Source organism: Nyctereutes procyonoides, unplaced genomic scaffold (genome assembly GCF_905146905.1).
Source record: "Nyctereutes procyonoides isolate TBG_1078 unplaced genomic scaffold, NYPRO_anot_genome, whole genome shotgun sequence".
NCBI classification, from domain to species: Eukaryota; Metazoa; Chordata; class Mammalia; order Carnivora; family Canidae; genus Nyctereutes; species Nyctereutes procyonoides.
In genome coordinates this window covers 60,955,530-60,982,089 of record NW_026575135.1, presented here as the reverse complement: position 1 = coordinate 60,982,089, position 26,560 = coordinate 60,955,530, and the positions used below count along the sequence as shown (strand labels likewise).

The window sequence follows — 26,560 nt, the reverse complement described above, 5'->3', positions numbered from 1 at the left end:
AATATATGAATTTTGTATTTTTGCCCATTCTTGGGAGAAAAAATATACTTACCTTGAAAGGGATACTGGAAATTACCAGAACTAATTTTCATAAATTCACAATGGATGGCTCTTTATAGTAGTCTTACAAAGAATTTTAGAACAATTGGAATTGGGTGTAGTATAAGTTTATAGTTGAAAATTCACTAGATACAAGACCAAACATAAAGCTTGATCCAGCCTCTGAGTTATTGCATTCATACAATTCAGTAGCCAAGTACTTTGGTCAAGAGGTATGGGTAATTTAACACCTCATTACTCTTCTTTTTAAGGCTTCTTTCTGCCTTCCTCTTCTCTCTCACCCTCTTTTCCTTCATCTCTCCTCCTTCCATAAATCCTCTTCCTGGTGGTTTTGTCTCCCATGTTCATATTAGCGGTGGTTTTATTTTGTTATTGCTTGGGGTACTCCCCAGCACTCCTTTGTTAGTTGCAATGTTTCCTAACTCTTAACAATTTAATTTGCTAGCGTTAGAAAACTGTCCAGACTTGTCCTGGGAAATGAAATTCTAGTTTGACCTTTGCAGAGTTTGCTTTACATCCTAGGGTTTTAAAGAAAAATTGTAACTCTTGATTTTGTACATCAGTGAGATGAAATTTGTGTTGAGGGCACCTGGGTGGCTCAGTTGGTTGGGCGGCTGCCTTTGGCTGAGGTCATGATCTCAGAGTCTTGGGATCAAATCCCTGCTCAGTGGGGAGTCTGCTTCTCGCTGTCCCTTTGCCCCTCCTCACTGCTGATGTGCATAGTCTCTCTCTCTCTCTCTCTCTCTCTCTCTCTCTCCCTCCATCCCCCTCTCTCCCCCTCTAGCTCTCTCAAATAAATAAATAAAATCTTAAAAAAAAGAGAAATTGGTGTTGAAATACATTATTAATACTTACCTAAGAAGTTTGTAAACACATTGATTCATAGTCATTTAGAATTGCTTATCCTTTTTCATTCCCCAAAGATTTAATGCTGAGTCATATGTTAAGGTAAAATTATATTGCATGATGAAACTGAAGTATTCTCATTCAAATCCTAGACTAAGTGTCTGTTAAATTTACCCGATGAAATGTAATGCTTTTTATGAAATTTAGCCATCATGAATAAGGTAGAGATATGTAATTTTGAGATACTTTGAAACCATTAAAAAAAGGACGTTTTGAGAAACTTAGGAACTCAAAGGTATGTTATGTAAATAGCTTGATTGAATGTACATGTTAGAGATGCAATAATTCTCCTCTAGCAACAAGTTGGCTTATATGAAGTAGAGCAGAGCAGATTTCCTTATGCATGCTTTTCCTCATCTGTGAGAAATTGTGTGTGAATAATTATAGTTTTGTGTCACGTTTAATAGAGATAGTTTGATAAGAGATTTGAAGGTTGAGTAAAATGAGAAGTTGGCTGCTTGGATGGCGGAGCTAGAGTAGAAATTTCTGGAATGCAGCTTTAGAAGAGCTCAAATGAGACAGAGTAAATAAATCTGAGCCTTCGAATAGGTCTGTTCCTTGTGTTAGTGAGGTGTGGTGGGAAGGCAAGGGAGGCTACACACAGTATAAGGTGACAGAGTCCGAAAGGTATACTTTGCTTTGTTTCTAGGAGCTCCAGAATGAAGCTGATAGTTAATATGAGTAGAAGTACACCTGTATAATTTTCAACATTTGGGAGGATGTTTAAGAAACACTTGCTCAGTAAGTTAATACATGGGTTAAATAATGTAGTCTAAATCATTTTCCAATCAAGATTTTCTTTGTGGTTCCAGAAGAATATAAAAAAATGAGCATTTTATTCCTTTTTTAAAAAGATTTTTTATTTATTCATGAGAGACACACAGAGACATTTTATTCCTGATTGTAAAAATAGCATTTTTTCATAACAATTTGGGAAAGTTTAAAAAGTATAAAAATGGAAGTGGAAGTCACTTGTGCTTCCACTAATCTCTGTTGTTAGCTTTCTGTTTTTTCCTTCTAGTGTCTTTTCGTATGTGTGTTTAATAACTTATTAAAAACATTTTATTTTAAAAGTAATGTATGATTGTTGTAAACAACATAATTAAATGATCACTTCAGAATTATAGGAAGTAAATAACAGAAGTTGTCCTTCACAGCGTATCCCCACGGGTAGTTAAAGGCTGTGTTGTGTTCTACAATATGGGTATGACATAATTGATGAACATAATTTGTTAAATTAGTCTGTAGTTGATGAATGTTTAGGTGGTTCCCATTTAGTTCGTTCGTTCGTTCGTTCCTTCCTTCCTTCCTTCTTTTTTTTTTAACTGTTACCAGCACCACAACTTCAGTATGGTCTTATGCATGTTTTTGGTTTTTTTGAAAAGGTTAGGACAGTTTTCTTCTAAAAATGTTCCAATTCGTATTTCACCAACAAGATTTTAACTCACAGCTTTGTTAGTCTGGGCTAATTAAGTAGCTTTTAGATTATAAATATCTTTTTGGTACTACACTAAAACTTGACCAGTGGTAGTTTCTTAAAGTTGTAGTGTAGAGCTAGAAGCCACATGGAAAAGCGTTTTCCTAGTCTCTCTTACATTAAAATCCATTATATTTTAGATCATTTACCTGTTCATGGTTTTATAAAAACATGCATTGGTCACTTGGAACAAACTGATTTACTGAATGAGATTTTCAATTATTGCCATATTTATTACCTAAAATTAAGTTGTAGTAAATGTTACCACAGTTTTATCGGAAAAGGTATTGTGTTTTTCTGTCTTTAGTATTGGGAAGCTTTCAAAAGTCATCCTGGCAAAAATCTAATTTTTATGTGAAAGCTTGAATTTTATTATTGGCAACAAATAGGAACAAGTAAATTATTTCACTTTTTCTTAAAGTAACGGACTCTCTTTGTTCATTTTTGAAAATGGCTTTTTTTCCTGCATTGTTGAATAGAATTCAACAATGTAGAATTCTATACTGTTGAATAGAAGAGGTGAAAGTGGACATCCTTGTCTTGTTTCCAGTCATAAGTGGAAAGCATTAATTCTTTTACCATTTAGTATGATGTTAGTTGTGAGTTTCTCATAGAGGCCCTTTACCAGACTGAGGAAGTTACCCTCTTTCCCAGATTTGCTGAGAGTTGATGTCACATGCTTTTTCAATATCTCTTAAGATGATGTCATGTTTTTTCATATTTATTCTGTTACTCTGGTGAGCTGCATTGGTGGATATTTGAATGTTAACCTAAATTTGCATTCCCTGGTTAAATTATTTTTGATCAAGGTGTCTTGTCCACCCTTTTAACCCATCATGTCTCACCCTATGCATAAAGATGTAGTGCCTGTTCTGTAAGCATTCATTGAATTAAGACCGTGAGATTACTTAAATTATTTTCTGTTTCTGGAAAGCTTTGAAAACATTTGAATAAATCAGTCATTTAATAAACCAAGATATATTGCTACCTTATTGAGAGGTCATCTCACAACAACTTAAATGAATATTAAGAATACAGATGGTGCCTCTGAAGGAAGTTGAAAAGCTCTTTGACAGTCCTTTCATGGAAGAACCTCAGAACCTGTTTAGTTTTCCATTCCATATATAGTTCTAACAAACTTGATGATCTGCTTTGCTTGAATCTTACAGATCAGAAGCAACAAACTAGAGTAGAAGTGAGTTATTAGAGATTGCTAAATGAAGAGCATGAAAATTAACTTCCAGTGGCAGAGAGGGGAAAAAAATGGCCTTGTGGAAATAATTTTAAAAACTCAGTAGCTCAGAAGTATTAATGTCTTAATTGCAGCTCCAGGCTCTTAATAGCATAATAAAAGCAGTGTATAGCACAATAAAAGTAGTATTTCAGAGTTGGAATAAACTTTAGTGAGCTTTCATTTCACTATTTCTGAACTTTTTCCCTGTTTTTACACATATGAGGGGTAGATCTGACGCATGCTTGCAAGACTGGCTATGGTAAGAGTGGCTTATGCTAAAACAGTGATACCCCATGGTGAAGGGAAGTGTTTGTGTGTGTGCGTGTGTGGCAGGGTGTGCTGACATACACATATGGAGAGGGTGTATATGAATCTGTTTCGGGGGTGGGTCATGTATGCAGTTTGAATGTGTCCACTCCCCTCACCAATTTATTACGTCTTGCCTTCTTTTCCCCAGATGTTCTGCTGCCTCACTATTCACATTTGAGAAAAACTGGTCTTATTCAAATTGCTAATGTTACAGATAAGCAACTACAATGAATTCAAAAAAGAATAGGACAGTTTAAAAAAGGATAGGAAAGTTTAAAAAAGAATAGGAAAGTTTTATCTAGAGATTCTTTTCCCTTCTAAAATTACTAAAAACAAACTAACAAGCAAAAAAAAAAATCACTTGAAAGTAAAAGTGAGACATTGAAGATGGAAGGAGTTTACACAAATAAATGCATTGTTAAGATAAATTGATCACTGATGATATGTTTATTGCAAATCTCTTAGTTCTAAAAATAAAATACAGGTGATTTATGTGCATTTAGGCTTCATATTTGGGGTTTGTATTATTTTGTATTGTATAATAAATTACGTAGTATTTAGTAGCATAGTGGAAGAGACTTCTTTATCTCTCAATTTCTGTGGGCCAGGTCTCCAGGCATGGCTTAACTGGGTCCTCTGTGGAGAGTATTGCCAGGCTGAAATCTAGGTGTAAGCCTGGACTAGAGTCTGACCTGAGGCTCAGAGTCTTTTTCCAAGCTCACTGATTATTTTCAGAGTTCAGTACCTCATGGCTATGAGGCCCTCAGTTGCTAGAGCCTGCCCAACATTCCGGGGCACGTGGCCTCTTCTACAGCATGACAGTTTGCTTTTTAAAAATCAACAAGAGAGAGTTTCTCTGCTGCTTTGAATATCTTTGACTTTTGGACCCTCCTTTTTAAAGGGCTTACCTGATTTGTTCAGGCCCACTGATGAGGCCTTAATTACATCACCTTGTTACATAGCATAACCTAATCACAAGAATGAAATCTGGGGTCTTACCTGCACTCGTGGGAAGGGAATTGTATGATGTGTGTGCAGAGAATGGAAATCTTTGAGGGTGATCCTAGCATTATGCCTACTTCAGACTTACTAAAGAGAACAGTGACTTGTTTGTTTTTTTAAAAAAAAAAATCGTATCTTTCCTGTGTGGCAAGGAAACATGTTCTCTCACTTCCTCTCTCTGGTAAGGTGTTGGAGACCAACACTGAAGCACTGTTTATGATGTAGTTCAGTAATGCAGCTGCAGGAGAGATGGAACCAGGCTGCCCTGTGAACATGAAGGAAAAGGTACAGGGAGGAGATTGATTCTGGAAAAATTCATTGTATGTTTGGAAAAAGTGCAGATACTGCTGTAGTTCTTGAAAAAAAAAAAGATTAATGCCACCTATTGATTTTCTAAGGAAGAAAAATATGATATTTAAGATAAGGAAATGATTAAAATCCTTTTTCTTTTCCCCCAGATGGTATACCTCAAGTTTACTATTTTGGCCCTTGTGGTAAATACAATGCCATGGTGCTCGAACTTCTGGGACCTAGTTTGGAAGATTTGTTTGATTTATGTGACAGGACGTTTTCTCTTAAGACAGTTCTCATGATCGCTATCCAGCTGGTAAGTCAAGCAGGAGGTTCTGAAGCCATTTCAATGGTTGTATGGTTCCTTTGGTGTCACACATTTAGATAGAAAATTCCAAGGTCTATGTTGTTATCTTCACAGAACATTTACCTAATGACATTTCTGCATTTCGTCTTTTTAGGATGTGTAGAACTCAAAATAACCGAGCCAAGTACATTTTATTTGGGTAAAAGAATTAATACCTTAGTGCCTTAAGATCAGAATGCTCAGCTTGAGAATTGTGTCTAGCCTTGTTTTCATATTAGAAGAGGAATGCTTAGAAAAGAGAAATGTGGATTTATAATGTTAGGGATAAATTCTAATGGCCTAGAAAAAGAAGAAACAATGGGAGAGTCTTATAAAATATTTAAATTTTCAAGGAACCTATGAGGAAACAACTTAGAGAATGATTTAAGGCAGTTTTGAAATCACTGCCAGTAGAATGTTGCAAAATCTTAAAATTGTTTTTCTCCATTGACTCATTAATTTTGCCTCTACAAATATATCCAGCCGAAGTGTTCACATATACTTAAAAGCATATTGTGCAAGGATGTTTATCATAAAGTGAGAAAAAAACCCAAATGTAGAGATAGGATTAGTTGAATAAATTATTAATAGCCATAAAATAATATGTAGCTTTAAAAACTGTGTATTAAAAAATGTCCTGTAACCTGGAAAATGCTCAAAATATATCATTAATGAAAAGTGTTGGTCATAGAATATTGTATATTATGATCCAGAATTTGTTAACAAACTAAAAAGTCCTAAGTGGCTGTGTGTTTACATTGTGTTGTCAACTATTATTATCGCTAAATGAAGCAATTTTGTTTTCTTGTTTGTCATGTCCTACACTGTGACAGTTTATACAATGAACATTGAGAATGTGTAAAAGAATTAGTGGAAATGTACTATATTATCATTAGAGTGGTCTTCTAGAATTTTCTGGTTTCAAGATCTTTTAAAATGTTTAATACCTAAAGAAAGACATAAGTAAGTTATAAAAAAGAGAAAAGAGGTCTCCTGAAGGATACTGTGTTGTTTTTATTTAACAATTTAGACTCCAAGTTTCTTTAATATAACAGTTACTCCATGATTGAATTGATAAGGAAGAACAGATTCCAACTTTATGAAGATGTCTCTGTATGTCTCAGTTCAAGACTTTGTATTGGTAGACTTGTTTGGTTGTCTGAGGTGGCTTCATCCATAAGTGCTGACAGATCTGGCTTACCAGCATGAAAGCAATTTATGAAGTTCAAATACTTTCATTTATAAGTGACTGTAATAGTGAAACCAAAGACTTCTAGTCATAATTGAATATATTTTTGAGAAACTATAGACTGATATTACTTTTAAAGGGTTGAAACAGTTTCTTACTTTTTTCTTCTTTATGTTGTTTTCATTGTGAGAATTTTCTCGTCTCTATCATGCTCTTTTTATGCTAGTCATAGCCTAAAATAAAACTTTTTTTTCTTTCTTTCCTTTTTTTTTTTTTTTTGGTGAATCAAGATCTCTCGCATGGAATATGTCCACTCAAAGAACTTGATATACAGAGATGTAAAGCCTGAGAACTTCTTAATAGGACGTCCAGGAAACAAAACCCAGCAAGTTATTCATATTATAGATTTTGGTTTGGCAAAGGAATATATTGATCCAGAGACGAAGAAACACATACCATACAGAGAACACAAGAGCCTTACAGGAACAGCTAGATATATGAGCATAAACACACATTTAGGAAAAGGTACGTATACCTTTCATAAGTACAGAAATTTGAATTTAGTAACTCTGCTAACAATGCAAGTTTTTGTTATTATGGTTCAGTTTTGGGGGGATTACAGTTGCTTCTGTTGTAATTATTATTTATCACAGCTAGCTAGAGTTAACTTTGATTTATATTTATTACAGCTCTTTAAGTTGTTCTAGGGTAAATGAATGGCATATCATTCACCATGTCTTTTTTTTTATGTGACAACTTGAAATGTTCAGCTTTGATACACAGTGAGGCTGATGCATATGATTATTCTTATATTAAAGAATATGAGCAAATACTTAATATTAGCGGCATTTAGTGTGTGAAGATTTTTGATTGAGACTGGCTCTCTGATACAGCAAGCCATGGAGAGGGCATCCTACCCGATACATTTAATGCTAAGAGTATATATCTTAGTGTTTTGGTTTTTTTTTTTAAAGATTTTATTTATTTATTCATGAGAGATACAGAGAGAGAGGGAGAGAGGCAGAGACACAGGCAGAGGGAGCAGCAGGCTCCATGCAGGGAGCCCCACGCCCCGCGTCCCCAGGATCAGTCTTGGGCTGAAGGTGGCGCTTAAACCGCTGGGTCACCCGGGCTGCCCTACCTTAGTGGTTTTGTTTACTATGTAGTAACTATATGACTTGGGGCAAATTATGTAACTTTTTAAAGAGGGTTCCTTTTACAATAATATCAACCTTATAGAGTTTCTTACAGTTTTTTGTTTTTGTTTTTTTTTCCCTGTCCAGGAACACATAATTTGTTTGTCACATCTCTTTAGTCTCTTTTTATTTGGAACACTCCTTTACCTTTCTTTATGGTTCATGACCTGGATATTTTTGTGAAGTACCTTTGGCTATTTTGTGGAATGTCTTCAATTTGAGTCTGTCTCATAATTTCTTCATGATTCTATTTGAGTATGCATTTGTAGCACAAAATCACAAGTGACATGTTGTCAGTGCATCAAGTCAGGAGGCATATGATGGCATTTGGTTTCAAGTTTTGGCCCATTGCTTTAGTGTAGTGTCTTCTAAGATCCTCCATCTAGAAGTTTTCTCTTTGCAATTCAAAAGTATTTTGTAAGTAGATTTTTGAGTTTATGTAAATACAAATATGTTGTTCCTCCTCAAATTTTACTTACTAGATTTAGCATCCAGTGATGATTTTCTAATTGATTATTCTTTGTGTATTTATTGATCTAATGTAAGCAAAAGGTTTTTCTTCCTTTCCCATTTAAGGACTTTTGTCAGTATGGACTCATGAATTTGAATTTTATTGAAAGCAGTATAGTTTATTACTGTCATTCTTTCTTCTGATACTACTCACATTGTCCCAGATTTGGTCATTGGTTGCTCCATCAAGCTGGCTGGTCTATCCTTTTGTTCTCATGATTGAGACCTTTACTTTCTGGAGCTACAAATTGTTCTAGATTTTTCTTGTAGTTTCTCCCTTTTATTGGATAATGATAGAAAGCAAGATTTGGGCACTGGATATATTCATTGCTATTGGTGTGTTATTATTTCTAGACTTTTTCTGTAGCAAAACTTAGAAATGCATATGTATATGTGAATCACACGTCCACACATATATACATATGCAAATATGCCTACACATGTGTTAATGCTAATCTATTAAGAATCACGAGTTGATGCTGATCCATTTAATTTTAGTCTAATACCACAAAGTAGCATCCTTGTTTTCCATGTGTGTAATTCCCTTCTCTTTCTTCTATATATGTCTTTGTGGACAGTGAGAAATCTGGCTACCACTACTCTGTTTACTCATTGTTAGAAGGCTAAGATCCTCAGAAAATCGTTTCAGAATTGGTGGCTAATAGCAGTATGTAAAGCAAGCTTACTAGAATTGACAGTATTTATAATTCTTGTTTTATTGAAAAGTTCATTTTTAAATTTTTTTTAAATTTTTTATTTATTTATGATAGGCACACAGTGAGAGAGAGAGGGGCAGAGACACAGGCAGAGGGAGAAGCAGGCTCCATGCACCGGGAGCCTGACGTGGGATTCGATCCCGGGTCTCCAGGATCGCGCCCTGGGCCAAAGGCAGGCGCTAAACTGCTGCGCCACCCAGGGATCCCTCATTTTTAAATTGAAATAAAATTTACATTGAGTAAAATTTATAGCATTTGAGTATGGATAGTCCACAGCCCTGTCAAAATTTACATTATCATCATCCTCTAGACTTTATTCTTGTTCTCTCCATACTTTGTCCAAAAGTAACCATTGATAGGATTTCTTTTACCATAGATTAGTTTTGCTAATTCTGGTACTTCGTATAAATGGAATCATCTGGCTTCTTTTGCTTAGTATGAGGCTAATGTTTATTTTTCAGTATTTTTTTCTTTTCTTTTTTTTAGAGAAGAGGGAGGGGCATTAGGAGAGGGAGGGAAAGAGATTCTTAAGCAGGCTTCACACCCAGCACTGAGCTGGACTCGAGGCTTGATCTCTTGACTGTGAGATTATGACCTGGGCCAAGATCAAGAATTGGGCACTCAACAGACTGAGCCATGGAGGCACCCTGATAATTTGTTTCTTTTTAAGGCTAACCAGTATTCCATTGCACAAATATCCTACACAGATTTTATATTCTAATGTTGATGAACATTTTGATTATTAAAAGGTTTTTACTAATAGAGAATTTTAAACCTTTTAGTGGGCATATGTTTTCAGTTCTTTTGGGTAAATATCTAAGATTAGAATTATTGTTGGGTCATATAGTAGGTATTGTTTAACTTTATAGGAATCTGCCCATCAGTACCCCAAAGTATTCATACCATTTTGTTTCCACCAGCAGTGAATGAGAGTTATGTTTGTTTTACAGTCTTGAAAACAGTTGGAGTTGTCATTCTTTTTCATTTTAGCTGTTGTAGTGGGTATGTAATGCTAATTTTGTTTCTCCATAACTCATGATTCTGAGCAGTTTCCTGTGCTTATTTACCATTTGTATATATTCTTTTGTGACGTGTGTCATTTGATTATTGATTTGTAGGAATTCTTTATATGTCCTGTATATAAATTCTTATCCAAATATATGTACTGTGAGTAGATTCTCCTAGTCTGTGGCTTATCTACTCATTATCTTAATGGTGCTAGTGGATGTGCAGAAGTTGTAAATATTTGTGAAATCAATTATTAATTTTTTGTTTTATGATTATTACTATTTGAATCCTAAGAAGTCTTTGTCCCCATTAGATGAAGATATTCTATGTTTTCTTTTACCATCTAGAATTAATTTTTATGTGGTGTGAATTATTAGACTTTCAGGTTCTTTTTATGATGCCATATTCTTTCCCATGGAGTTACTTCTTTGCCTTTCTAAAAAAAAAATCAGTTCTAGGTTATATTTATAGTAGTTTATTTTTAAGTTTTAAACCATGATAAGTTTTCATATCAGAGAAAGTCAAACTTAATTTTCTGCTTTTAGATTTCATCCCTGACATCTCACTCAAAAGGAAGAATAGACAGAAATGTAAACCAGTCAGTACTTACCCATCATCACTGCTCAAGTGTACCTTACAGTATATAGTCACTTGTTGTTAAAGACCTTAGCAGTCATCTGACCCAGGCTTCTTCCCAGACTTACCTGCTATATATGCCATGTCCCTGTTTCTTCTCTCGATCAGAACTAATAGCACTTGCTAATAGGATTTTCCCTGACAGCCTCCTGGTAGTAGAGCCATGGTATTTTGTTTCTTTTCAGCTGTTTGAAATGCCTGAAAAAATGCAAATTTGCCTTACTTTAAGAAAAGTTTCAAATATCTAAAATTAGTTGCCTTCAGGTAGTGTTTGCGGGAGGAGTGCCTTTCAATAGCACACTTTTGTGATAGATTTAAAATAAGGTTGAGTAGATACACAACTTTCTGAATTGTGTCTTCTATTAAAATCAGACACACCTGTACTTATATTTATATGAACAGTGTCTGTGAGAGATTTTCATGTCATGGTAGTTGTTAACAGACTATTTCATAACAACTAACAAAGGTTCACTACCATTTTATTGTGAGACATGAAGTCACAACTTCCTTATGGCCCAGTGTTTTTTTTATCTGAACAATGGTAAATGTAACAGCATTCTATTTGTAGAAATGGCAAAGCGAATCTGATATGTTTGTCCTTGTTAGGAAAAGCCTTCAGAGCTTGGGAAATGGCATTTAACTATTAGAGTAGTCTCTTTTTACTCCTTTTTCAGAAAGAAAACAAATAAAATATTTCTTTGGCCAGTATTACAAAGAACTAAAGCTTTAATCCTTACTTTCTCCTGTTTATCAAAACCCTGCTTCTCAGTTTTGACATAGTACTTGGGAAGTAGTGGGCAATATTAACAGAGAGAAAATTTGTTTCCCAGATTACATGATTTCCTGTTTTTTAAGAAGTTAGGAGTAAGCTAAAGTCATGTGAGTTTAAGTGCTGAAGAGTTAAAGCATTTTTAAGTGAGATGGCTGCGAACATGGGCTTATTAGTGATGTTTTGAGTTTCTAGAGCACTTGGCTTTGTGAGGAGTCAGGAGCAAATAAAAAAGAAAAAGTAGTGAAAATATGGTCTTTTAGTGGTGATTTTAATTTGTGTATATATTATTTCTTTTCTATGATTTCTTTCCTGCTTTGCCTGGGCTTTGGTGATTACCCTTTTAAGAGGAATTAAAGCCTTCTTATTCATTTATTTATTCTTGTGCATTCAAGAACTTTGTACATACATACTTAAAAAGAGAATTTGACCATATAGACATTTGTGCAGATTTATTTTTCCTTTGTGAAGATCACTGCATTGTATCAGATTTGAAAAGGAAAAAGATGGAAGAATAGTGTAAAATCACATTGTGGATTTTAACCTCTTTATTCCTGTGTTACGTATCTGTTGATCTTCACTGGATGATTAATGTTCAAAATGCAGATGTCGTGCTTCACTTATGTACCTTCTAAAACCTTCTTAAGTCACTGTCCAAGATGAAATCTTACTGAAGCTATGTGTTACATGTGGATTTCTGTGGTCTGCCTTAGTGGAAGCCTTCTTTACTGTTATCATGTTGAATTGTTTTTTTAAATTGTGTCTGCTTGAGTGTCTTATTTTTAATCTTTTTAAAGAGTTTTGTTTTGTTTTGTCAGCTGATTTGAACCTCATAATCTTCCTTTTGGATCACTTTTTCCTTTCATGAAAAAACTCTTGTTTAAGTCATTTGAGATAGAATAAATACTATGCATTTCTCTCTAGTAAGTAACAGAATTGTCTAATTTTTAAAAAATTAATATTGAGTATTCATGAAGAAAGGGATTAGGATTTGAGGAGTAAACTGCCATTTGCTTTGTGTTAATAAAAATCTGTGTTGCTTAGAAGAATAACATTTCAAGCCTCTAAGTGGTAAGCTTTCTGTTTAGGAGCAAAGGGATCACAGAATGGTTTTACAAAAATGCCTTCTTTCTGTGCTGTCATCTGATGATGTGATTCATATAATTTCTCAGTTAATTGCCCAAATTCCTGAGGACAGCTCTGAGGCTCCCAAACAGCTTTTTAGCAGTTTAAAAACATGTATTTACATTTTATAATTACATTTTAACAGTTTAAAAATGAATTGGACAATTCCTCATTTTCTTAGACAAAATATGATGAGCATGATTTACATTTTCTGGATGATTCAGCTTTGTAAGTTTTGTATGATTACTATTATATAGTAATCAAGTTTAGTTGGAGAAGGTTATCTAAGTTTAGAGAAAATGCGTTTAAATACCAGTGCTTTTTTTTTAATAGATGTTATTTTTTAGAACATTTTTTTAAAGAAGTTTTTGATTTACAGAAAATTAGGCAGAAGGTACAGAGATTTCCCTTATACTCCCTGCAGCACCACCCCAATATCCACATTCCCCACCAGACTGGTACATTTGATGAACCTACACTGACACATCATTATCCATCTAGAGTCCATAGTTTACTCTTGGTATTGCACATTCTGTGGGTTTTGGATACATTTATAATTACATGTATCCACCATTATAGTATCATACAGGAAAGTTTTACTTCCCTAGGCATCCTCTATGCTCCACCTAATCATCCCTTCTCCCTCACCTCCCTCTCTCCAAACCCCTGGCAACCACTGGTCTTTTGGTTGTCTCCATAGTTTTGCCTTTTCCAAATACCATGTAGTTTGAAATAAACAGTATGTAGCCTTTTCAAACTGGCTTCTTTTACTTGGTAATACGCATTTAAGATTTCTCCATGTTTTCCATAGGTTTCCAAGGTTTTCCAAGGTTTCTTGATAGCTCATTTCTTTTTAGTGCTGAATAATATTGCATTGTCTGGAGGTACCACAGTTTTTTTACTCATTCTTCTACTGAAGGGCATCTTGATTGCCTCCAAATTTTGGCAATTATGAATAAAGCTGCTATAAACATCCATGTACAGTTTTTTTTAAGATTTTATTTATTCATGAGACACACACACACACACACACACACACACACAGGCAGAGATAGGCAGAGGGAGAAGCAGGTTCCATGCAGGGTGCCTGATGTAGGACTTGATCCTGGGACTCCAGGATCACGCCCTGGTCCAAACGAAGGCAGGCTTCAAACCGTTGAGCCACCCAGGGATCCCCCTATGTACAGGTTTTTATGGGACCTACGTTTTCAACTCCTTTGGGTAAATACCAAGGACAATGCTGGATCATATGTTAGAAGTATGTTGTTAAGAAGCCCCTAAAATATCTTCCAGAGTGGCTGCACATTTTGCATTCCCACCGCGAAGAAATGAGAGCTCCTGTTGCTCCACATTCTTGCCAGCCCTCGGTATTGTTAGTGTTTTAGATTTCCACCTTTATTAATGGCTGTGTAGTTCTTCTAGGGTTCCTGGGACAAACTCCTGTGTGGAAAAGAGCTTTTTCCCTCCACAACACCAAGCAATTCTCAGACACTTGTAGTAGAATTCAGCTTAAATTCTGACATTGTCTACCTGGAGATAGCATCTGATCCCAAGGTGTTAAGAATTCCTTCCTACAGGATTGCTCTCCACATCCTACTTCAGATACCACTTTGAAGCTCTAGGCTGTTACCTGTGCTTCTGACTGATTATCTGCAGATAAGAGGCTCCAGTACCGCCTTCCTTAAGTTCAATGTATTTGCTAGAGTGGTTTCATAGACTCAGGAAAGAACTTACTTAGGTTTACCAGTTTATTATAGGACATGATAAAGGATAAGAATGTAGGATGAGATCTCAAACAAAGGCACTTCTGTCCTAGTGAAGCTTGTGGGACCTGGCTTGGTGACACATGCAAGCGTTCTGGTTCCCCAAGTGTGTAAAGTCTCCTAAAAGGGTAAAAGAGTTGTAAAGGGTAAAAACCTCTTAGGTTTTTATGGAGGGTTCATTACATAGTCATGATTGACTAATGCCTTGGCCATTGGCTAATTCAACCTTCAGCCTCTCTTCCCTGCCAAAGGTTGTGGGGGTGGGACTGAAATTTCCAACCCTCTAATCATATGGTTGGTCTTCCTGGCAACCAGCCCCTGACCTTGAGAGGGTTCAGAATTCACCTTCATTAATAACAGGATACCCATTTCACCTTTATGGTCCGGAAGTGTTTTCAAGAACTGTGGCTAGGACAGCCTGGGTGGCTCAGCGGTTTAGTGCTGCCTTTGGCCCAGGGTGTGATCCTGGAGACCCAGGATCAAGTCTTATGTTGGGCTCTCTGCATGGAGCCTGCTTCTCCTTCTGCCTGTGTCTCTGCCTCTCTCTCTGTGTCTCTCATGAATAAATACATAAAATCTTTTAAAAAAATAAAAAGAACTGTGGCTAAAGACTGAATATATCTTAAGAAATATATATCTGGTGAATGTCATCTTAATGATTATATTTCCTATAAATCACTGTGTCACAATAGTGTTATCTCATTTCAATTTGTGTTTCCTGATGACACAGTATGTGTAGCATTTTTTCATATGCTTACTTGTCATCTATGTATCTTTTTGGTGAGGTGTCTTTTAAGGTCTTGTGCATTTTTACTTTAATTTTTTTTCAAACTTTTTAAAGGATTTTATTTATTCATGAGAGACACACAGAGGGAGGCAGAGACATAGGGAGAGGGAGAGGGAACCTGATGCGGATCTTGATCCCAGTACTCTGGGATCACAGCCTAAGCCAAAGGCAGATGCTCAACCACTGAGCCACCCAGGTGCCCCTCTTTGGCCCATTTTTAATCAGGTTATTTGTTTTATTACTGTTGATTTTAAGAGTTCTTTGTATATTTTGGATAATAGCTCTTTATGAGCTGTATCTTTTGCAAATATTTTCTCCTAGTCTGTGGCTTATCTTTATTCTCTTGACAGTGTCTTTAGCAGAAAACTGAAGTTTTAATTTTAATGAAGTCTAGCTCATCAACTATTTCTTTCAATGGTCACACCTTTGATGTTACATCTAAAAAGTCATCTCCAAACCCATGGTCATCTAGATTTTCTCCATGTTATATTCCAGGAATTTTATGGTTTTGCAATTGACAGGTCTTTTGACCCGTTTTGGTGAATTTTTGTAAAGAGTGTAAAATCTATGTCTAGATTAATTTTTTTTTTACATGTGGATGACATCCAGTTGTTTGAGTACCATTGGTTGAAAAAACTTTGCTGCATTGTATTGCTTGTGCTTGTTTGTCAAAGATGATTATATTTGTTATGTTGGTCTATTTTTGGCTCTCTATATTCTATTCAATTATCTTTTTGTTCTTTCACAAACTACTGTGTATTGATTACTGTAGATTTATAGTTATTTTGGGTAGTGTATTTTTTAATAGGGTTTTTATATTAAATGTCTTGTAGCATACTATTTATCCTGTGTAGTACTGTTGCTGGCAGTACGCTGTTCTTTTGATTTGCTTTTCTTGATAGCCAAATTCATTGGGTCTTATCTAAATTAAGAGAACTGGATTTCAAGAGGACTTCTTTAGGAATCAGATGAATGCATGTGCTGAGTTCCATTGCTCAGAAAAATTTTTTCTCTTTATGCATCCTTGTTATTGCTAGACTGGGTATCTGGATTGGTGAGTTGTTGCCGCAAATTGTCTTGCATAATTGTGTCTTTTCTTTTCCTAAATAGGTTTGTGTTTTCATTTAACAAAAACCATCTTAATTATATAATTTTGAAAGATGTTAATGAGCTCAGTGAATCTTGAGAAAGAAGAGTGTTTTGGTTTTTTTTTGTGGGATGTTAGGGAAATGTAATTTTTAACATTTTTAGGAATAAAAAAGTGAAATATTAACTTGTAGTAATTTTTGCTTTAAAATTTGTGTTTATTTATTTATTTTTAAAAATATTTTATTTATTTATTCATGAGAGACACACAGAGAGGCAGAGACACAGGCAGAGGGAGAAGCAGGCTCCTTACAGGGAGCCCAATATGGCACTTGATCATGGGACTCTAGGATCATACCATGGGCTGAAGGCAGGCGCTAAACTGCTGGGCCACCCAGGGATCCCAAGTTTTTTATTTATATATAAAGAATGATTTAAATTTTCTTCAGGGAGAGGTTTTCTTCATTGTTTTCTTTTGAGCTCCCTTGTCTTGCCTGTATTTAGTTTTAACTAACATGTCTTGATCTCATTTTTCATTTTTGCAGGAAAATGCAGTAATGAGCTTATTTTTTTGCCAACATATATGTGATTATTACAAAGTTTTCCGCTTCTAAGTGTTTGTATATATTTTTTTGACAAGAGTAAATTTGAGCTAATGAAAAAGGGAGTATTTTTCTGTTGCTGAAAATTGAATTGAAATTCAATCAAAATAGAAAACAGTTCTAGGCATACGAGGAATAAAATCAGTTTATAAAGAGGAAAATGATGTTGAGGTAAGGAGTAGAACTTTTAAGTAGAAAAGTATTGCAGAGGGTGTACAATAAACATTTGAATAATTGGTTTCTGTTTTGCTTTTGCTTTCTGACATGAAAAAAGTGTGGACATGTGGTTTAGAATTCTGCCTTTCTCTTTCAGGTGCATAGTTTTGGGCTAGTCTCTTAATGTTTCTGAGCTTTTGTTTTCTTATTTGGGATTAGTTGTTGCTTTGAGTATAGCTAGAATTTTAAAAAATCATCAAAATGACACACTGACCCATACTAGGCTCTTAATATGTGTTGGTTATATATATTTATGTGATACATATATCCTTAAAAAGCAGTTTAATTGACTCTTTACATAACTTTTAAACTTAATGGAAAACCTGTTTAAAAGACTTGTTAATGATACCTATTGTAAAGTAAATCATCGCTTTCTAATTTCTTAGTTGCTCATGCTAAGGGTCCTTATAATAAGGATTCTTGGCTTTGAGGGAAGCATCCATTTTCAAACAGGCCTTTGTAGTTAAGAGCTTTAAAAAAATGTGAACAGGGTTTAATAAGGACCAGATTGCCTTTGGGAGGTCCCCCCCCCCCCCCCCATGAAACAGAACTGTTAAAGACCTGAGGAGGTATTCTTTAGTTATTACTGTGTTTCAAAGATAAAGCCTTCCCCATGACTTCTATTACTCACTACATGATGAAATTTACTTCCAGATTTGTCAGTTGATGAAAGAACACAAAGAAAAGAATTATGAGGGTAAGGAACATTTCAGACTGAGTTTCAGAAGTGGTTTATTTTACTAGCTTGTATTTATGGCTTGAACCTTAAAATACTGTGGAGGTTTTGAGACTAATACTGTTCTCTGAGACAACCATATAGGCAAGATCACTTATGATCATGGCTTGTGGGCACTGTAGTAACTGAATCCCACATCTTGGATAGAATTTAGAGGAAAACTGACTTTTATACTGTGTTCTACTCTTGAACAGTGCTACTTGGAGGGGTCAGTATTTATGTATTCAGTCCTTGAAATTTATCTCTACAATATTTCTTACTTTTTGATGCTGCTGAAAATGGTATTGCCTTTTAAATTTGTTTTTCCAGTTGTTGATTGCTTTAAAAAAAGTACAGTTGATTTTTATTTTTTATTTTTTTAAAAGATTTTATTTATTTATTCACTAGAGACAGAAAGAGAGGCCGAGACACAGGCAGAGGGAAAAGCAGGCTCCTCGCAGGGAGCCCGATGTGGGACTTGATCCCTGGTCTCCAGGGTCATGCCCTGGCTGAAGGCGGCGCTAAACCGCTGAGCCACCCTGGGCTACCCACAGTTGATTTTTATAAGTTGACCTTGTATCCTGTAACCTTGCTAAAGACTCATATACTAGTTCTCAGAGCTTTTTTTGTAGATTACTTAGGATTTTTCACATATATAGTCATATAGTCTGCAGAGAAAACTAGTTTCGCTTACTCATTTCCAATCTGAATACCTTTAAATTTTTTTTTTTTTTTTTTTTTTTTTTTGTAGAAACAAGAGTTTCCATTACGACACTGAGTAGATAATGTGAAAGTGAACATCCTTGTTTTGTTCCTGATTGTAGGGGTGCCTTTCCCATGTAAGAATTATATTAGTTACAGGTTTTTCATAGAAGTCTTTTGTCAGAATGAAGTTTTTTGTCTATTCCTTGTTTAATGAGTATTTTTTTTATTGTAAATGCGCGTTATGTTTTATTAAGTGCTTTTTCTGTATCTTTTTAGGTAATCCTATGATTTATATCTTTTATTAATATGATCAATTACATTGGTTTTTGAAAGTTAAACCAATCTTAAATTCATAGGATGAACTCTACTTAGTCATGGTGTATTAGCTTTTGAAGGATTTTGTGACTGTGTTGATGAGGGACATTTCCTGTATTTTCCTTTGCTTTTAATGTCTTTTACTGGTAATATCGTTAATGAAAAGAGTTGGGAAAGATTCCCTTCTCCTCTGCTTCCTGAAAGAGTTTGTGTAGAGCTAGTATTATTCCTTAACTGTTTAATAGAATTTACTAGTGATGCTCTCTCACCTTCACTTATATTTTGGGAAGTTTTTAAATTATAAATTAAATCTCTTTATTTATTATAGAACTATTCACATTATCTTTGTAACTTGTAGCTTTCAAGGCATTTGTCCATTTCATCTGAGTTGTTGAATTTACTGGCATAAGTTCATAATATTCTTTTACCACTCTTTTTTACCATTCTTTTTATGTATGTAGGATCTCTCCTGGTGCCCCTTTGTTGCTCCTGATGCTAGTAATTTGTATTTTCATTCTTTTAGCCTAGTGAGAGCATTAATTTTATTGAATTTTTCATGTAGCCAGCTTTTGATTTTGTGGTTTTTTTAAATTGTCTTTTTTTGTCATCATTGGTTTCCTCATTTCTCATTATTTTTTTCCCTTCTTCTTCTATGTGGTGATGTTGGCCTAGACATAGATAAATGAGTCACAATACAGAGTCCTGAAATGGACCCCTACCCAGATGCTCAATTGGTTTTCAAGGAGGGTGCAAAAGTAATTCAAGGGGGAAGAGGATAGTATTGTAAAGAAACTGTGTGATAATAACTAGGTTTTAGTATTGAAGAAAATGACTTTAAACCCTTACCAACATGGAACAAAAAGAAGAAAAATTACTTCAAAGAATCCTAGATTTAAGTTTAAGAACCCAAACTGTAGAATTTCTTGAAGAAAAATTAGAAAATCTTTCTAACATTAGACTTATCGGAGATTTTCAGATAGGACATAAAAAAGCATAAGCAAACAACAACAAAAACCTGATATATGTTGTGCTTCATCAAAATGTGAAATTCTGTTCTTTGAAATATACTGTTAAGAAAACAAAGCAAACTACAATGTGGGAGAATGTACTTGCAGAACTTATATCTGACAACTACTTGTATCTGGAATACACAAACAACTCTTACAACTTTATAACAAGACAAATAGTACAATTTAAAAAAATGAGTAAAATATTTAAATAGACACTTTGCAAAAAATATGTATGAATAAGCAGTAACACTGAAACAGTGCTCAAAAAATATTAGTCACTGGTGAAATTCAAATTAAATCACAGTGAGCTAACACCTCACAGCCATTAGCATGACTAAAATATAAAAGAGTGACTATGCTAAATGTAGGATGGGGGCACTACAGCAACTGGAATTCTTATACTTTGCTGGTGGAAATATAAAATGGCACAATTTCTTTGGAATACAGTATAGAAGTATCTTAAAAAGTAAAGTCTACACTTTCCATATGAAGCAGTAATCCTTCTAAATACACAAGAGAAATGGAAACATATGTTCACACAAAGATTTGTATTAGGATGTTCATAAAGGCTTTATTCACAGTAGCCCCAAACTGGAAGTTACTCATGGTCCATCAACTGTTGAACATATAAATATAAATATATTGTGGTATACTACTCAGCAATAAAAAGTAATGAACTACCAGCGCATGGACAAACATAAAGACATTATGTTGAGTGAAAGAATTTGCACCCAAGTGTCCATAGCATATGGTGTTTTTCATGTGAAACTTTATTTTAAAAAAATCAAATTTAGTGTAGCCTGACAGAAAGCAGATAAGTGGATGTGTTGAGGCCAGGGGAGGGGAAAAAAACAGGCAATGGGCATTAGGTAACTTTTTGGAGTGTTGGAAATACTTGTTGATTGTGGTGATACTTTGATGTACCTTGTTAAAGTTTTTCAAACTCTACCCTTATAATGCGTGTATTTTATTATGTGTAAAGTATACTTCAGTAAAAATAGTTTCTTTTTTTAGTGCTTATCAAATCTGGCTGTATTTCAGAATCATCTGCTAAGTTTTTAAAAAATTCACGTTCTTCTAGCTCATGTCATACATATACAAGGAATCAGTCTCCAGCATTAGATCTGCTCATTTGAGGCTTTTAAAAGTTTTAGAGGTAGGACGCTTGGGTGGCTCAGTAGTTGAGCCATCTGCCTTCTGCTCAGGGTGTGATCTCGGAGTCCTGGGATTGAGTCTGCCTATGTTTCTGCCTCTCTCTCTGTGTCTCTCATGAATAAGTAAATAAAATCTTTTGGAAAAGAAAAAGTTTTAGGGATGATTGTGATTCTCAGTGGGACTTCAGAAATATTTTTTTTTCTTTGCATATCTCCATTCTTTAGGTTCCCGGGATCTAATAAAGTGAAATTGTATATATAAAATATATTACTCATTTTTTTCATGTTATTTACATCCCCACTTTTATTAATGGCTCTAAAAAGACCTTAAGTCTATTTTACTTATTTTGAAAGTTTTCTGTTTCTAATAGCATATGCTTACATTGTTGTAATAGAAAATACAAGCAAAAGGGAAAAATTTGCATTATACTGCAGTTTGAGTATATGAAATAAGAAGGTGGAATGTCTTGTTTAATCTTCTAATCTCATAATCCTAATTACTAACAATATGATATGTTTTCTTCTGAATATCTTCGTTTGCTTCTAGGAAAGGGACACATATCTAGTATTATATATTTTCAAATGTACATTTTTATATTTAGTACATGTTGAGTGCCTGCCCTATGCAGCCATTATACTCAGTCCTGAGGAAAATGAGCCAAGAGACATTTGCTGTCCTATAATCTGCTGTCTGTTTGGAGGATAGATATTGACTAGATAATATCACAACATATATGCAAACTGTAGCTAGTGGTACAGAAAGCAATTGTAGAGTGAGATTATATAGTAGAAATTAAAAGGTTTTCTGTCCCGTTTGCGCTAGTGCAGAGCCATGCTTTGAAAAGTTTGCTTTTTCAAAAACTTTCAGTACTGCTTAGGTAGTATGATGATTACTCATTTGGATAAAATGTCTTACACATGAACATCTTTTTATAATTAAAGTATTGTTTCTTCCTCTTATTGTTAGAGTTTTTATAGTATTTTACTTTATTTTATTTTATTTTTTACAAACCCTGTGTCAAGGGCTGACTTTCAATAGATAGCAGCGAAGGAGCTGCTCTGCTATGTACAAAACCCCGAAGTTTTTATATTATTTTAAAATAGTAATAAATCTTAGGCATTTAACTTCAGTGACAAAAATATTGAAAAACTCAGCAGATGTATCTTTCCAAGCCTTCATCTGTAATTGTCACTTAGTTATGTGCTATATAACATTTTGTTACTAAAACAACAGCAGCAATTTGAAAATGGCAGTTTGTTCTAGCAGCATATTTTTGGTTGGTTGCAGAGGGGTTATTAATGTTGGGATGTGTCAAACACAAGTGTTTTTAAGAATATATTACACAAAATCCTAAATGTATTTATCATTATTGGAGAGTATATAGAATGGACATTTTGTGTTCATATAAGTTCAGGAAATGCAGAGTTAAATGAAGTTACAAATTTTTATCTCTGAGGTTTTTCCGAACCATATTAAATAGGTTATATCCTGGGTGTTTAAGATGGAGCTATAGTAACACATTGACTTTGTATTTGACTATGGAACCCTTTCTGCCTTGCTGTATACTTCTATGGATAGATATTTAAGGAGAGAAATGAACAGCCAATAGAATCTTAAAAAAAAAACACACACACACAAACACAAAAAAAAAAACCCAGAAAAACCATAGTGGCATATATTAAAGATGCACCGTAATTTTATCTTACTTTATTTATTTATTTATTTTTAAAAAATATTTATTTACTTATGATAGAGATTGAGAGAGAGAGAGAGAAAGAGAGAGAGAGAGAGAGAGAGAGAGAGAGAGAGGCAGAGACACAGGAGGAGGGAGAAGCAGGCTCCATGCCGGGAGCCCGATGTGGGACTCGATCCCGGGACTCCAGGATCTCACCCTGGGCCAAAGGCAGGCGCCAAACCGCTGAGCCACCCAGGGATCCCCAAGGATGCACCATAATTTTAATGTTAAAAACATTGTTTAACTGGACATGATTTGTTGCTTGTAAGTGCTAGATACTTTACATTTATATACTAAACTTTGGGGATTAATTTATATGTAACCAAAGAGTTAATTCTCCATTCTTGTATTCTTTACTAGGAAAGTGAAATTGATGTTTCTCTTATATTTCAGAACAAAGTAGAAGAGATGACTTAGAAGCTTTAGGTCATATGTTCATGTATTTTCTGAGGGGCAGTCTTCCTTGGCAAGGTTTAAAGGTAATGGTTTTTATGTTTCCTTTGAAAGTTATAAATTGTTAATATGTTAAGTTTCTGTCTTCCAAGTAGTTAATTTTAAATTTGCCACCTTCTCAAGATTTATTTCTTTCTGTTTTAGGCTGACACATTAAAGGAGAGGTATCAGAAAATTGGAGATACAAAACGAGCCACACCAATAGAAGTGTTATGTGAAAATTTTCCAGGTAATGAATAAATACCACACTGGTACATGTGCTTACACAGGAAACCAGAGCTGTTAATTTCCATTGCTCAAGTTTATAATTCCTTTTTTTATGCTTAAAAAAATGAGTTCAAAGTATGATTTAAAAGATGTCAGCATTTCATGCATAAGCCATGGGGGCAGTTTGTGTATTTTCTTTGTTAAGATGGTATTAATAGATGAAAATCCCATCTTTTAATAGTGTTGACCAGTATCAGCTAAAGTATCAGTGGCATACTTTTAATAAGTTAAAAGATTTGCTGAGAAATGCCAACTTTAAAGTTTTGGTGCATAGTGTTAGTCATTTGAGTTTCATTGTCAAGCTCAAAGGAGGTGTGTGTTTTTATGATTTAGTTTTCAAAGTACATTAAGATCTACACCCCTTACTACTTTTAGGTGAATGTTACATTCGGGAGCTTTATGAAAATAGTTTTACTTCCATGTAGAGTTTTGGCAACAAAAATTTACTTAAGATTCCTAAATCAATTAAGGGATGATATTAATTTGTTGCTAATGTATTAAGTAAAACATGAACCAAACCTGAAGGTCCAAGATTAAGTTGATACCTCACTTTAGTATTCGTATGTCCTCCTGGAGAATGCTGGCATCATTGCTGTAGTATCAGCGAGCAGCGTGATCTCAGGTAGCCCTTCCTCAGATTTGCTTATATTATTCTTTGACAGCAAACTCTAATTACATAATTTTCTTCTTTGCTGTAATATCTAAAAGTGGAAGATTAAAAAAAATACTGGTTGACACTACTAGTGTAGGTGTAGGCAGACTGGCTATGTGTTATTATGAAGCCTATACAGATTTCTGCAGGATCAAATGGGGATGTCAAAGTAAATTAACCAGGTAGCTAGCTAGAATGTGGAATAGTGAGAGTCACTCTATGAGGAAGGTCACAGGGTACCATTCTTATTGCCTGTTGGACTGTGCAGGATCCTGTTTTCACTGGCCACTGTAAATGAATTGAATCAGAAAAATACCTGAGAGTAACCTTCCATCTCTTAGTATAGTGATTTTCTATGCCCTGATGGTGAAACCCTGTTTTACTAATTGCTCACCATTTTACTTGTTGACTTTTATGACTTTTTCTTTCTTTTCCTATAGGAAAGTAGGACCTATAAGAAAAATGCATATCTCTTATACTTTGAGAATAACAGTGGCACAGAGAAATTTGTATATTACCATATAATTTTATATGACCAGAAATTAAAAGAATTAAATTCTGCTGCTGTTTTATTTCTGAGATCTCTTAGCTTTATTTTGCTTGGTTAGAATTATGTTCATAGCCCAAGTTAGAAATTTGAATCTTCTATAGGTCAGTTAGTGACTGTACCTGATGGTAAAAGACATCCATCAAGTGAGTGCAGATGCTTTAATATATAATTTAATATATAAATCAATTCACGCTAGTATTTTAAATAAATTTTAAGTTGATGAGCTAAGTATGATGCATGTGTTTAAGTAATTATGTATTATTAAGTTGCTAATTCAATATTTAGTACTATCCAAGGTTTCTATTCAAAGCAACAATGTAAAATAAAAATTTGAGCCTTTCCTAGTGAAATGAAATAAACGTATTTATTTAATAAAACCTCTCATTTCTCTTTTGACCCTATTTTTTTCTTCCCTTCTCTTCTTTAGAATTTCATTGAGATTAAATTCCTAAAATTTAAAAAATTTTAAGATTTTATTTTTTTATTTGAGAAAGAGCATGAGAGAGCAGCCCAGGGAATGGGAGAAGCAGACTCCCCATTGATCAGGGAGCCTGACACGGGTCTCCATCCCAGGACCCTGAGATCATGACCTGAGCCAAAGGCAGATGCTTAACTGACTGAGCCACCCAGGTGCCTCTAAATCCCTAAAATTTTAAATTGCAGCAGGATTTTGTTACTTTTTCATGTTTTTATAACATTGTATTTTTAGGTCTTTAAATAATTTTATTAGTAATGAGTAGATAGAAAAGTATAATCAGAATAATTTTTATTCCTTTCTAGAAGAAATGGCAACATATCTTCGTTATGTAAGAAGGCTAGATTTTTTTGAAAAACCAGACTATGACTACCTAAGAAAGCTTTTTACTGACTTGTTTGATCGAAAAGGATATTTGTTTGATTATGAATATGACTGGATTGGTAAACAGTTGGTGAGTACTTGCTATATAATGAAAGATAATTTGTAGTCTTTTCTTTTCCCTGCAGTACAGCTTCTTCAGTGAAAAGAGTGAGTACAAATAATTTTTTTAAAAGGATTCATTTTACTTCATTTTCATGGGCATTTTAGGTAGCACAGTACTAAAACTATTCTTTGAATTTTATAAAAATCCCATATTTGGACTTCCTGCTTTTAAAGTAATGAGTTATTTTGAACTTTTCATTCCTGATTTAGTCCTTAATGTCAAATATAATTTTTTTATATAATATCCTCTTACTTTATTTTTTTTTAAATATTTTATTTATTCATGAGAAACAGAGAGAGAGGCAGAAGCAGAGACACAGTCAGAGTGGGGAAGCAGGCTCCTTGTAGGGAGCCCGATGTGGGACTCCATCCCGGGACTCCAGGATCACGCCCTGGGCCAAAGGCGGGCGCTAAACCGCTGAGCCACACAGGCGTCCCTATCCTGTTACTTTAAAAGATCATTTAGTGGGCACCCCTGTTGTCCCAGTGGTTTGGTGCCGTCTTCAGCCCAGGGCATGATCCTGGAGTCCTGGGATCAAGTCCCACATCGGGCTCCCTGCTAGGGGCCTGCTTCTCCCTCTGACTATGTCTCTGCCTCTCTCTCTCTCTCTCTCTCTCTCTCTGTCTCTCTCATGAATAAATAAATAAAATCTTAGGAAAATAAAAAAAGATCATTTAGTTTTATTTTAGCCATTTCTCAAAACATTAGTAAAGCTGTAGGTTTTAATTAGACTAATAGTTTTAAGTTTTGTCTTAGACTGATACATAAAAATGGGAGCATGTTTGGGGTTTCTAAAACTGTATTTTTTATAAA

At 34.6% G+C, this 26,560-nt stretch overlaps 1 protein-coding gene across 14 annotated transcripts in view; it reads left to right on the top strand.

The window, feature by feature from the left end:
- Window positions 1–26,560, top strand: part of CSNK1G3 (casein kinase 1 gamma 3) — a 108,471-nt gene that overhangs the window by 55,246 nt on the left and 26,665 nt on the right. For 10 of the 14 annotated variants that reach the window (XM_055301801.1, XM_055301804.1, XM_055301802.1 and 7 more), the window contains 5 exons: window positions 5,447–5,595; window positions 7,105–7,339; window positions 23,257–23,342; window positions 23,461–23,545; window positions 25,566–25,714. In XM_055301801.1, coding sequence (XP_055157776.1) covers window positions 5,447–5,595; window positions 7,105–7,339; window positions 23,257–23,342; window positions 23,461–23,545; window positions 25,566–25,714 — 704 coding nt within the window. The remainder of the gene's footprint in view (window positions 1–5,446; window positions 5,596–7,104; window positions 7,340–23,256; window positions 23,343–23,460; window positions 23,546–25,565; window positions 25,715–26,560) is intronic. The other 4 variants (XM_055301809.1, XM_055301811.1, XM_055301813.1 and 1 more) reach the window with 1 other exon arrangement.